This window comes from Camelina sativa, chromosome 5 (genome assembly GCF_030686135.1).
Source record: "Camelina sativa cultivar CO46 ecotype springtype chromosome 5, ASM3068613v1".
Classification (NCBI taxonomy): domain Eukaryota; kingdom Viridiplantae; phylum Streptophyta; class Magnoliopsida; order Brassicales; family Brassicaceae; genus Camelina; species Camelina sativa.
The window spans coordinates 16,545,246-16,558,864 of NC_141884.1; the positions used below are offsets into that span (position 1 = coordinate 16,545,246).

Consider the following 13,619-nt stretch of genomic DNA (forward strand, 5'->3'; position numbering starts at 1 on the left):
ATGCACCGAACACTCACACTCAACGTGCTGGAATCGTCCCTCCCGCCGTGCAGAACAACAACTTCGAGATCAAAAGTGGTCTGATCACCATGATCCAAGGAAACAATTTTCACGGGTTGCCTATGGAGGATCCACTCGACCACTTGGACGAGTTCGACCGTCTTTGCAGTCTCACCAAGATCAACGGCGTGAGTGAGGATGGTTACAAGTTGCGCCTCTTCCCATTCTCCCTTGGAGACAAAGCTCATCAATGGGAGAAAAACCTTCCCAAGGGATCAATCACCACCTGGGATGGTTGCAAGAAGGCATTCTTGGCCAAGTTTTTCTCCAACTCTAGAACAGCACGTCTCAGGAATGAGATTTCCAGCTTCACTCAGAAGAGCTCAGAATCATTCTGTGAAGCATGGGAGCGTTTCAAGGGTTACCACAGCTAGTGTCCCACCATGGTTTCAGCAACGAGTCATTACTGAGTACTCTCTACCGTGGTGTCCTTCCCAAAATACGTATGCTGCTTGACACTGCTTCTAATGGTAACTTCCTGAACAAGGACGTCGATGAAGGTTGGCAACTGGTGGAGAATCTCGCTCAGTCCAACGGCAACTACACTGAGGATTATGACCGCACATTTCGCGGCGACGCTGGGTCTGAGGAGAAGTACAAGAAGGACCTCAAGAGTGTCAATGAGAAGCTTGACCGCCTCTTGCTTAACCAACAAAAGAGCATCCACTTTGTATCTGAGGGTGAACATTTTCACGTCCAAGATGGGGAGGGTGAGCAGTCTGAGGAGATCAACTACGTCCAGAATCAAGGTGGATACAACAAGGGTTACAACCCCTATCATACGAACCCTAATTTGTCTTACCGGAGCACCAACGTTGCAAATCCGCAGGATCAGGTGTACCCTCCTCAGCAGCAACAACAAGGTCAACAAAAACCTTTTGTGCCTTACAATCAGGGATTCATCCCTAAACAACAGTTTCAGCAAGGTTACCAAGCTCCCTCCGGACCACCACCAGGATTCCGCCCTCAACCAGTACAGCCTACTCCAGCCCCAGATCAAGAAATGAAGCAAATGATGCAACAACTTCTTCAGGGTCAAGCTAGCGGATCTTTGGATACTACTAAGAAGTTTGCTGAACTCAGTCAGCGAATGGAGTGTTCATACAATGATCTTAATGTCAAGTTTGAAGCTCTTAACTCGAAGCTGAAGTACATGGAAGGCAAGACTGCTTCTACCCCAATCACACAAACCGCTTCCATTAAGGTGTTGATTGGTGCCAATCACACAAACCGCCATTAAGGTGTTGATTGGTGCCAATCACACAAACCGCTTCCAATCGCTTTCAACCACTCTCAAACGCTTCCAACCACTGAATTCTAAAAGCTGCTTTCCGCAAGCGTTTGCGGTTGGAAATTTTTTTTTTTAAACAAAAAAAAAGTCAAAATATACTAATTTTTTTTATTATATCTTCAACCTAACCATTGTACCCATATAGGATGAGAGAAATTGAATTACAAATACGATTGAGGAGATTAGAATATAAACAATTACAAGAAAATAAGATTCCAATTAACAAAAAACCAAAAAATATGATGTAAAACTATTGGCACATCGCACATACATTCCAAAAAATCTAAAAGAAATATAACATTTCATCATAAGTTTAAGAAAATAAGATTATTTATGTGAATATTAAAACAAATTACCAATGACTCTTCTTTATTCTTTCATAATTAATTTACCTTAGCCTTGTAATTCAAGGTGAGGAACTTATTGAGTGTGTGAGATTAGCAGAGAAGATCTATAATCTAAAGCATAAGGTTTGTCATTTATCACATTACTTGATTAAATTTTGGGTGAAAAGCCAAATGCATAAAGTAATAAGTGTTTCAATATGAAATTTATTAATTTTTTGAATAATTATTTTAATATTTTAATTTTTTTTTAATTATAAATCAAGTTTAAGAAAGTTTTAGTGTTTTTAAACCAATGTATGCTTTGAAGGAGACTGCAAAACGTTAATTGATTGTCTCAATGGATCTCTACAAGATGTCTCCATTCATGGTTTACTACAAGATATCAAACTCTGTTCCAGAAACTTTGCTCATGTAACCTTTTCCTTTATTCATCGTACAAACAATAACTTAGGTTTTTATTCAGATTCTTACAATCCTCCTGTATGGCTGATGGAACCTTTGTACGTTGACAGATTTTATTCTGAATAAATTACTTTTGCTGAAAAAATAAATTATATATTATATTTATTATGTTTTAACCCCTAATGCAACCGTTGGTCAACTAGTCGTTAAACTCCCGTAAACGCACCCATTTTAAAATGCTAAACCAATCATTCAAAACGCTTAAAAACGCTTGAAACCGCAATCACCCACTTTCGCAACCTCCCGCAACCGCAAACGCTGCGTTTGAACCAGTCAAGCCCTAAATACAGTAAAACAGTACATCTACTAAACTATTAAAATAGTCTCTTCCATAAAACTGATGCAACATAATTAGAAGTTATGTTACTGATTTGACAATCCACTGTATAATACAATGGAAGTACACAACATTATTTTGTAAACTATATAATTTTAATAAGTTGGTTACATATAAGTTATAAATTAATTGATAGATTAATTGGTTACAAGTTAAATAGTATGTGTAACCTTAATTTATTTTCGGAATATTTAATTACTAGAGCACCTTGTTTCCAAAAATCTTAAAAAGAATATTCTAAAGAATCATTTGATATCATCTACCTTACCATATTAATTTCCTTTATTAAATTATTCATCAAATAAAATCTTTTGATATCTAACTTAACATATTAATTTGTTAAGTATCATTATACTTCACCTCTCATTTTTATATATTGTATGAGTCTATTTTGTTAAACAGATAAATTATTATATTATTTATTATAATTAAAAATTAGTTTTATTTCCGGATATACCATAAGTTGATTTTTAAAAAAAAAAATATAAATGATTCAATCTATAAACTATTCAAGTTTTAGTAATATTACTTTTTAAAAATAATATCTATTGAATTAAAAAATTTACTGAGTAACATGTCAAAATTTGAATATTTAAATTCAATTTCATACTTTCTTTTGTTGAATTTTATAATTTTATATAATAATAATAAACTTTAAATAATTTATTTTGAAATATTTTTTAAAATATTGAAACTTGATATAAAAGTTAGAAACTAGAAACACTCTAAATTGGTTTGTTAAATTTATGTCAATAATATGTCACTATAATATGAAAGAATTTCAAAAAACCAAGTATATTAAAACAAAAAGTATAACAATATATTAAATTACTCATAATATAATAACTCGCTTTTTAAAAACCAAATTTACAAAATTATGTCTTATAATGACATTCAAGTCATGATATAGAATATACATTGTTGAAATAACTTCACGTACATAAACTAATACAACATATTAAAATTTTATTTTAAAATAGAAAATATACAAAATTTTGTATAAAATAAAATTTAACCAGTGTTATAGCACAGGTACTTATCTAGAATCATTAACAACAGAAAATTTACAAAATAAATGTATTTTTTCAAGTCTCATATTTAGCATATGATTTTATTGCATAATATTTTATCTAAATTTTTTTAAAAAAAACAATCATATAAATTCTATTTTATATGGTTGTCAAAAAAATATATATATTTTATATAAAAATTAAAATATAAATAAAATAAATTTCAATCCATGCTTTAACATGGTCTAGTTAATATTTTAAGATCACTAAACAACCTACTGAAGTAGGTACCACATACCCCCCTCCTCTCTCAACATCCCCCCACATCTGATAATCTTATCAGCGGGAATAATACACCTGGAGTATAATGGTAATATCATTATGTCCTTTAGTTAATTTTACTTAATTTTGTGGATTAGTTGGTTATATTCTTAGGTTGTGAATGGTTGCAGCGGTTAGGGCGGACAAATCCATTTGCGGATCAAACCGCTTTTTGTTTACCATTCATTGTGTTTAGTCCGCAGTAGTGCGGTCTATAGAAAATAGAAACAAGACCGCAGCAGACCAACTGCGGACCGTTTTTCCCTACAAATAGAGTTGGAGCGCAGCGGTCTGCTGTCCACACTTAAAACAGAGCGGTCTGATCTACAGACGGATTTGTCCGCCCCGACGCAGTTACCATTCACACCCTTAATATTATTTGCCATTTTGGCAACCCCGTAAATTCCCCCTATTATTAAATTGTCAATTTATATGAACGATGGTGGACCGGTGTGATGTAATAATACTGTAACTCGTTGTTAATTTATTTTTCCTCAAAAAAGCCATTTTGTTCGTTGACGTCTGTTGTGGGTTTTAGAAAAAGTTGGAAATGTCAGTGTGGAGGAGTTGTTTACGCGCTTCCTCCTGCTCCTCCTCCTCTCGTCACCGTATCTCTACTCTCTTCTTCTCCAACTCTCTTAAACCCTTGATCTCCTCCCATCCTCCTCCTCTGTTCTCGCCCTCGCCGCCGTGTTTGGCCCCTCTCCACCGGTTCATCTCTTCTGGGCCAGAATTTCCAATTGGGTCTCAAGAAATCATCATCCCTAACGATGATTCTTCTTTACCCGTTCACGCCGTCGTTAATTTTCTCGACGGGTTTCATCAATTCACAGGATTGCCTTGGTGGATGATTATTGCATCGTCCACTGTTGCTGTTAGATTAGCTTTGTTGCCTTTACTTATACTTCAACTTAAGAAACTGAAGACCATCTCTGAGTTGTTACCTCAGTGTATTTCTCTCTTACCTTTTTTTCAAATTCATCAATCTTTCTGGCTGCTAGAATTGATTCTCGTATGGGGGTGTTGATGAAGTAAGTCAGTCCCTAATGTTTCATTTACTCAACAGTGCCTATTATGCCGATCCCGGCGACTCCAACATTAAGAGCATCTATTGATCATTTTTCTCATTTCCTTAAAGAAAGCCGAGCTATTGGGTGCCCCTCCTTTTTGTGGTTCTTCCCATACTTATCTGTCCAGGTTAAATTTATTCTTCCTTTGTGATGTTTTCTACTACACTCCTCTGTGTACCAGATACTTTGCTAGCAACGTTATATTTGCTACTCATCTCTGTTCCCTAAATAGGCAAATCTGATGTATGATTTCTAAATTATACATCTGTACTGAAAGATTTTTGAGATTGAACTAGTAACTAACTATATGCATGAAATATGAATTTCTGTAAGAAAAGCCCAACCTTTGAATTCTTTTGTCTTGGGTTCTCATCACCTGACCCATTTGTCAGTTCACTTTCTTTTCTTTTTTTTTGCCATTTTCCTTTGGATTTTCTTCTCTAAAGTATGTATGTTTTCGACCCCTTGTGGTTTTAATTTGTGTGGTTGGTTGGTGTCTGTCCTATGCAGCTTCTTTATTTGATCTAATCGCCAAAATTGAAATGGGCTTCTTCTTTACAGTCAGAGTTAGACTTTTTTCGCAGAAAAAATATCCATGTTGTACATACTTGTATATCTGTATGATACCACCACCTTATATGAAACTCTTTCATGGTACTTGATCCCTGCTTTTCTTCATAAATGATATGGTCTTTTCTATGTTGAAACTTTTAATAAATACTTAATGTTTTTCCATCATATTCATTCTCACTTACCTATTGGCTTTCATCATCTGCAGCTCCCATGCTTTTTCTTGTTGATGGCTAGCATCCGGAAGATGTCACTAGATGGTCATCCTGGGTTTGATTCTGTAAGTTGAGACTGCATAAGTATGATTTTGTATAGTCACGAAAAATCTGCTAGCTTGTCACGTGGTACACTAGCAGTTTCCCTGGCGTTTTGTTTCTGATCGAACTACACTTTTTTTTTGTTTTTTTATGCCATTGCTCCTTTTTTTCTAATGCTGAGTCAATTCTAATACTCAAGTTTTGCTTTAAACGTATGGAACAACAGCTATCATTGGTATGCAGAAATTTTTATGGTTAGTACCAGTTTTCTTAGAGCCTTGTAATTGTGGAGAAGGAGACCAGGAGGGAAATATGTACGACAGCGAACTAGAGCGTACTTCGCTTACTTAGGGGAAAAGAAGCCTGCTTTTCTAATATGGAAGCTAGATCTTAGGACTGGGATTGAGCATATCTGACCTGAAAATCTGTCCCTTAATATTCCCTGATGTTGCTTCTGTGACTGACCTGCTGTCTTATCTTTGCAGGGTGGTGCCTTGTGGTTCCAGAATTTATGTGATCTTCCTGGCGGCTCTTTCGGACCAGTGTTTCCAATTTTAATCGCTGGCTTCCATTACATTAACATACAGGTTCTTGTGATTACTTGGTCATTCAAATATGTGTTGATGGATCAATACTAATCCTTCTACTCTTTAGAATATATTTGCTCTGCATAATTGTAACCATAGTGTATTCAAATTGTACGTTACATTATTATATATGTATACTTCTAACTTTCGATTCTTTTCCAGATTTCTTTTGATTCTCCCACAATTCGTCAAACTACCGGCTTGACTGGGTTGCTTATGAGAGTGAGTTGAACAAATCTTATTTTCTGCCTTGGTTACTTACATCTTACACAATTTTTTTTTGTGTGCTTGGAGCACGAATTCTTGTTTACCATGAAGATGTATTGGACCATTGGTATAGTTAGTGATGTTACTTGTTTTTGTGTTTGTAGTATTACAAGTTATATCTGGAGATCTTGAGTGTTCCTTTGTTTTTTGTTGGCTATGCTATTCCACAGGTAAGTCATTTCGTCCATCTCTTTCCGCACTATTTATAATCTACTCTAGAAATCTGTCGGCCGTCTTAATAGACTTTTGGTTATATCTCTACCAATTTCCATACGTTCTTTTTTATTTCTTGTCTTTAATCGTGTTCTTACTTACCTTTTTTTGGGTTAGTTTGTACTGTTTATTTAGTCATGTGATTATTCTTACTCTACTCCTCTTGGTCAGTTTATTCTATCTATGTATTTTCTTCCATTTATCTTTTTCTTCTAGAGACTCTGAATTGTCCTTCATTTTTGCGTCTCTTGAAACTGCTGACTTTTATGTCTATGGAATCAGAACTAATGCTTCTGTTTTTCTGAACCCACTTTTTTTTTAATGGAAGCTAGCATTTCCTTTTCTTTGTCAGGGAAGTCTTGTCTATTGGGTAACCAACAGCTCAGTAAATATATTTCAGGTATGCTCCCTTGTCTTATCTCGGAATTCGCAGTGGAAGACGCGATTCCTTGTTTTCTCTTCCAAGTATTGAAGAATGAGGAATGCTGGTAGTTAGCTTTTAATTAAATTAAATTGAAGAAAACTTCTCGTGCTTGTATGTTGTTTCTGCAACTGAAGATTAAACACCAAACTAAAATGTTTATATAGACAGATAGTTTGTTCGTCTCTGCAGAATCGATGCAACTATGTTGATGAGATATGTTAAAAGACAGTGTCGTAGTGGGTTCACCAGTGATTTACTTTTTGATATAAGAGATTCATAGTGAAAAGAAAACTGTATTACCAACTGTACTGGTGACTCATAGAGAATTGACTTCGGGTTGAGGTTGTTAAAATGTGTAAATTCCTCACCGAGAATTCTCAACTCTGCAGCAATTATCTCTCAAGCACCCTACAGTAGGAGCAAAACTTGGTTTACTGGGTCAGGGAGCCTCTCCAAGCGTTGGGCACTCTATGGAGATCAGCGAGTCTGTGGTCAAGTATGTGGACTCCGACTCACAAGAGCAGACCCTTTCTCTACAGACGTTAACACCAGAAGAACTTCTTTCTGTAAGTAGTTGGACAATGTATACCTACTGATCATGCGTACCTGTATGTTTCAATTTTTCTTAAATGGATTTGGTGTCAGCTATCAGTTCAGGTCTTGTCAAAAGGTGATAAAGAAACATCCATTCAATTGCTGCGGTGTGTATTTCCAAAGACTATCTTCGTGATCCTCTACTATTCTTTACCTTCATGCACTAGCCATGTTCACTGCATGTGTAATTGTTCTTTTCAGATTAGCTCTTGAAAAGGATCCTGGATATGTAAGAGGTTTGGTTCTCATGGGGCAGGCTTTATTGCAGAAGACGCAGTTGGCAGAAGCTACTCAATATTTGGAGCTGGCTATTTCCAAGGTTAGAATTTCCGGTCCTTTACACTTTCCTGACTTCCTACCTATTAGTCCTTCCTTTCTGTACTCTTGAGGTCAAATTGGATTCGGTGGTTCAGTATCTATCACTCACTTTTTCTGTACGTTTACACTTACCAACTTATTTATTTCTTCTTGTCCTGCCAACATATCTAGTTGGTTCTTTCTGCTTATTGATGTGTAGTAAGATGGAAGAGCTTGAGACTCTTTTATTAAGAAGCACAATTCTTTTGTTTTTCTCTCAGCTGCTTGATGGGGCTCCATCTGACGCTGAGGATGTTGAACTTTTAATGCTTGCATCTCAGTGGGCTGGTGCTGCATATGTACAACAGGTATGACCGCTTTTCATTTTTGAAAACGACTGTTATGAAAGGACCTCAGGACAGGTCCTGAATCGGATGTCAATTGTTAGTAATGTTGTTTGCGTAGTTCCAATTTTCCCTTAAGATACTACTATTGTTATTTTTTGTTCTGCACTTTCCGTTACCTAACAAAATTGATTTTGTGAACGTTTGTAGACTGGTGAATTTGGTCGGAAGTTGACATTTGGTGTTTCTGGTAGGGAAAAATGAAAAGCGGAATCACACACTTGGAAAGAGTAGCAAACCTGAAAGAACCTGGTGATCCTAAAAGCAAAGAGCATTACTTTGAGGCATTGCTGCTTCTTTCAAGGTACTATGTTTACAGCAAAATAGGAGTGTCACTATAGAGAGTTCAGGAAATAGATAGAGAAGCATATATACCACTGCAATGTGAAAACGAAAAGCTTTTGCTATTGCAGCGCTTTGTACAAAGAAGGGCAGAGTGATGAAGCTGCAAAAATTCTACGAGTAGTAGTGGATCACAATCCAGCGTACAAGCCTCTGCTGGAACAGTGTGAAGATGAGAACGAGCTGGTTAGCGATCTTGTCAGTCGCAGGAAGGACCATTACTGATCCTCTCCACCTTTACTTGTGCAACTTTCATTGCAAGTATTTGAATACTATGCTCTCCCGCGGGAGTGTTCAATTTTCAATAGTTAAATAACCTTGTAGGTTAGCAATAGTGTATATGTGTAAACTCAATTGGTGGATACTAGAAAACATTCAAAACTAATAAAACTAGATCCGAAAAGTCGCAACAAAAAGTACATACAAAGTTGAGATTTAGCACACCACTTGTTTGAGAGTCCTGAACCTACTACACAAACACGCCATCAAACTAGATTATTCCGATAGCAGACATGAGGAAGCGAAGTCTAAGACTAACATGTGCAATATCATGAGTGTCCAACTGGTTTAAACTTGAGCGACGAGGCTCCACCACGCCAGTGAAGACATAGAGAGCTTGAAGCTCCTCTGCATATGAGGCACTCCTTGTAACACTGTATCCGACCACCTTCCTCAACGCCTCCATCTTCTCCCATATTTGATCTTCACTATACACCTGTAAATCCAAAACCATACATATTTGGATCACTTTGACACTAGCTTTAAAATCGAAACCAATGCAGAACATTTAAGCAACAATCAGATCCATTTTCTTTGTAGCTCAACCTTGGGAGGAAGAATGAAAATTCATTTAGATCCCCCGCCACTATTTCAATGATTTAGGTTCAAAACGTTACTGCATGCCTAACTATACAATGGACTCTACTAAAACAGCATCACGTTCGAAAGTGCATCATGTCATCACCAAAACATTCTAAACCACGTCTAGCTAATGGCACAACGTAAAGATTAGCAATGAACGAAGGGATTGTCTGCATGCCCTCCAAACTAAACAACCCAGAACATTTGACATTTTAGAAACCGGTTACCTGCTCGCCCGGTTTTCTTCTTTTTCTTAGTTGTGTTTTTTCGTTTCTCTTCCCCTGTTCCATGTGCCCCACTAGCTTGGTCTATCGGCTGAACCATTTAGTCAAGAGATCAGAGAATGATGTTACAATAATTTCGGTCAGTTATCCAGAGAACCATTGGGTACTAATTAACGAGGGATTGTAACAGAGATGAACACAAATGACTAGAACCATGAGGATACTGACATCCCCTTTTCTAATCTTAACCCTCACTGACTCTGATAACTAGAGGATATAACCACCACAGAAAGAATTATAACCACAACAATATATATGTGACAGTGAAAATTAATAGCTAGATTACAAATGTGGGGCAAGCAACTAGTTGTAAACTGAGTATGGAGTTTTCCAGTAGTACCTAACTAGAGGCAGGGGATTTTTTTAGATGTTATCATTCAGCTACTAACTCACAACATGATAGGATTAAGTATAAACCTCATTGGAAGATGTTTCCTCCTCATCCTTGCCCGTAGAAGTTTCAGTTTTTGTGGCCCCAAGTACCCCTGCAAAAAGCATGAATATCATCAGTAAACTATTTCACACACATTAAAATTTTATACAGTGATCATAATTAAACAAATAACCTTCACGTCCAGTCTCAGATTTTTCAGGCTGGTCTTGAACCTCCTCAGACTTGGCATTTCCGGACTTTTTATCTTCTTGTAAATCTTTCTCAGAGGTTTCTTTATCAGTTCTACCCTCATCCCTAATTTTCTCTAGCAAGCTCGTTGACTCTTTCTCCATCTCCTCATCTTCCTCAACACCAATGGGAATCGATTCATCTGTAGCCATGAAAAGTGCAGCCTCCCCAGCTCCGGCAGGGCGGCCTTCACGGTGACCAATCTTGCTGTACTCATCAAATCCAGATTCATCATCCTTGTCAACTTCATCAGTTTCTTCAGTATCAGGAAGAAGACTACTCATGACCTTTTGAGTACAAGCATAGTTAGCCAAGAAGAGACAAAAAGGAACAGAGGAGAGGAAGGCGATGGTAGAGGCGACAAAAAGTGAAGGAACAAGAAGTGGAGCTGAAGACACTACAACACCAGCTGTCAGAACCTTCTTCCCAACGCTTACCGCCTTACTCCAAATCCAACTTCTTTTGTTGTCTTCACTCTCATTAGACTGATGATACTCCTCCATTGTTCGACTCATGGTTCTGTCTTTAATCCTGCCATGAATCATTTGTTGGACTCAAAACATATTTGGAGGAAAACACAAAATGCATGCAGACCATAAAAAACTTCATGCAAGCACATTCGATAAACAGTATGTCAAACTCCACAGTTTCTTCATCTTTGGGCAAAAAAAAAAAAGAAACAAATTCAAAAAAATGCTTTCTTACACCACTATAATGTAAACAGATGAAAACCGAGTAATTTTGGAAGAAACAAACCTGTTTCGGTTGCAGCAACTTCGAATCAAAGCAAAGAACTCATGGCAGATTCAGTAGCAAAGTAGAGAGGAGAGAATAAGGACCAGAGACGGAGAGAGAAAGAGAGGCAAAAACTTGTGTGTAGACAAGACAAAGTTGGAGAACAACACAAGGAAAGAAAGTGACACGCGTCGAGGAAACAGAAACTGAAGATTGCATATTTGCATGGTTTTGTGTCGCAACGTGGCTCTTCTTCCTCTATCCACTTGTTCTCACTCCTCTCTGTTTATGCAGAGTGAAAAAGATTTGGGTTTATATCATAAACTGTGTGATTTGAGTTAAATGATACGCAAACCAAGTATGTTGTTACCTTGCCAGCTCACAATTATTATTATGGTTATATGGACCTTATTTTAGTCAGCCTTTTAAGTTTTCTTGTTGATTCTTTTTGCTAAAAAGATCGGTTTCTGTTCCAAGTCTTTTTTGTGTAAATTGTTTTGGTAGATTTTATCGTACGATAAAAACAGACATACAATTCTGTACAGGTTCTTTCAGTTATTTTGTTTATTTTAGTTACGTTTAGAAGAAGAAGAAAAAACAAAATAATGGACTTTTAGTGTGTTTTACTAGTTCCTTGAAGGTTTAGCTGATACCTTAAATGTTACAATGTCTTTGAAATGCACATATAATATTGAGTTATTAGGGTTTAAAAGTTTAATTCATCATCTCATCGTTTCCTAAAAGTAAGTATGTCTTCCTGTTTTAACCCAAAAAAAAAAGTATGTCTTCCTGTTTTGGATAACAACTTCGTCCCACAAAATATTTGCGTGGAGAGAAGCGGCTGGAAAAGTCGCCATTTTGAACACCATTTTGGACGGTTCATATTGTATTAATGAGGTTTGTTGAAGACATAGGTTTCAAATTAAGAAAGTTGTCATTAGAGCTTTTAGGTAGGGCTTTATTTTCGGTGACGCTAGAGTTATCAAAGAAACGAAGGTCGATCTAGAGCGGCTGACAATGGGTTTTGGGTGTATGAGTGGTCACTTTTAGTGACATGTGTTCTCCTTATTTGGCTATCTTTAGAGATTACAATGTCATTTTGATTTAATTTGTTTCAGCATTTTGTACATCTAATTATTGCTCTTCCCCTAGAAAAGAGAAGAGGGAAAGTGAGATGTACTGAATTTTCTATTAAAAAGAAGATAATAATACTATAATTCAGATTTTATAGAATTTTCTTAATTTATAACTGATTATCGTAATAGCATGGATATAAATAGTTTACTAGATTATCCAAATGAAAATGATAAACGTTTAGAAGTTCAGAGTGTAGAAAAAATTATTGCTACTATTTTTTATGGTGATGATGAAATCGAATAAGATATTGTGATATCTTTAGATTTAATTACATGTAAGGAAGCAATTATCATATCCAGGACTTTTTATAAATTTTGGATGTGATTTGAGAAGACAACACCAAAATTTTTTGATGCAATGAGAAAGATTAGAGATGCGTATTAGAATGTAAATTCAATAATAAGTAAACAACAATAAAATCATATTTCACTAAATTTTCTTAGATATATATATATATATATATATATAATTTATATCTTTATTAATTTATGATATCGATGAGACCATATTTTTACATAGGATTTCCAAAAAAATTATTATCTTATTATTTTATCGAAATGTGTTAATTTTTATACCAGCCCTACTTGAGATCAAAAAAATTTATTAATTTATAGTGAGTATTAATTTAAAGAGTATTAATTTATATGGGTTCTACTGTATTTTGTTTCTACAAATTCAACCAAAAAAAAAAAAATTGAGACAAAAACTCTAGATCTACAGCCGCCGCCAACTGCTTCCGTTTGCGTCTCCGCCGCCCTAGGCTTTCGCGGCGGTGTGAGAAGGCTCTGCTTTCTTCTTTTCTTTGTCGTTTTGTCGTAGTAGTAGGTGACACATTCTCTTCCTCTCCGGCGTGCTAAGGAGCAGTCCACTGTAGCGCCGTGACGGTGTGGCGGAAGATGAGATCTCGGCTCGCCTTCCTCTCCAGTGACTGGTGGTGGTTCGTAGCTGCTCTGGGTGTCCTTTCTTGCAGTTTCGGGGTTTCGGATATGTGTTTTGGATTGCGATCGTCCGCTTTTCTCTACCCTTTCGCCAGAGAAGCTAGCTGTTCGGAGGTTCTTGGTCGAGTTTAGTCCTAGCGTCTTCAGGTTGTCGAGGAGACTTCAAGGTGTATTGGTGACCGAGATTTG

At 36.5% G+C, this 13,619-nt stretch overlaps 2 protein-coding genes and 1 non-coding gene across 11 annotated transcripts; 1 reads left to right on the plus strand and 2 right to left on the minus strand.

The window, feature by feature from the left end:
• Window positions 1–344: 344 nt before the first annotated feature.
• On the minus strand, window positions 345–450 carry LOC147943827 (small nucleolar RNA R71). The gene has a single exon (XR_015558718.1). It is a non-coding gene; the product is annotated as a small nucleolar RNA R71 (small nucleolar RNA).
• Window positions 451–4,272: 3,822 nt separating this feature from the next.
• Window positions 4,273–9,269, plus strand: LOC104787495 (ALBINO3-like protein 2, chloroplastic). Of its 8 annotated transcripts, none has more exons than XR_015557046.1 (13): window positions 4,273–4,778; window positions 4,895–5,025; window positions 5,677–5,748; window positions 6,211–6,312; window positions 6,475–6,534; window positions 6,684–6,749; window positions 7,145–7,192; window positions 7,606–7,782; window positions 7,862–7,917; window positions 8,012–8,129; window positions 8,389–8,475; window positions 8,662–8,815; window positions 8,925–9,269. XR_015557046.1 is itself a non-coding variant. In XM_010513094.3 (13 exons), exons 1-13 carry the CDS (start codon window positions 4,379–4,381, stop codon window positions 9,076–9,078), a joined length of 1,581 nt encoding a protein of 526 aa, XP_010511396.1. In that variant the 5' UTR covers window positions 4,278–4,378; the 3' UTR covers window positions 9,079–9,269. The 8 variants fall into 8 exon arrangements, 5 of the variants coding, with proteins under 5 accessions (XP_010511396.1, XP_087306275.1, XP_087306276.1 ...); XM_010513094.3 differs by having other exon boundaries at window positions 4,278–4,778; window positions 8,706–8,815; XR_015557047.1 differs by having other exon boundaries at window positions 4,343–4,859; window positions 4,967–5,025.
• LOC104787494 (uncharacterized) lies at window positions 9,214–11,556 on the minus strand. Of its 2 annotated transcripts, XM_010513093.3 has the most exons (5): window positions 11,377–11,556; window positions 10,565–11,151; window positions 10,416–10,483; window positions 9,942–10,029; window positions 9,214–9,568 (listed from the first exon to the last, which is right to left on the minus strand). In XM_010513093.3, exons 2-5 carry the CDS (start codon window positions 11,133–11,135, stop codon window positions 9,561–9,563), a joined length of 735 nt encoding a protein of 244 aa, XP_010511395.2. In that variant the 5' UTR covers window positions 11,136–11,151; window positions 11,377–11,556; the 3' UTR covers window positions 9,214–9,560. The 2 variants fall into 2 exon arrangements, with proteins under 2 accessions (XP_010511395.2, XP_010511394.2); XM_010513092.3 differs by lacking the exon at window positions 9,942–10,029 and having other exon boundaries at window positions 11,377–11,548.
• Window positions 11,557–13,619: the final 2,063 nt, after the last annotated feature.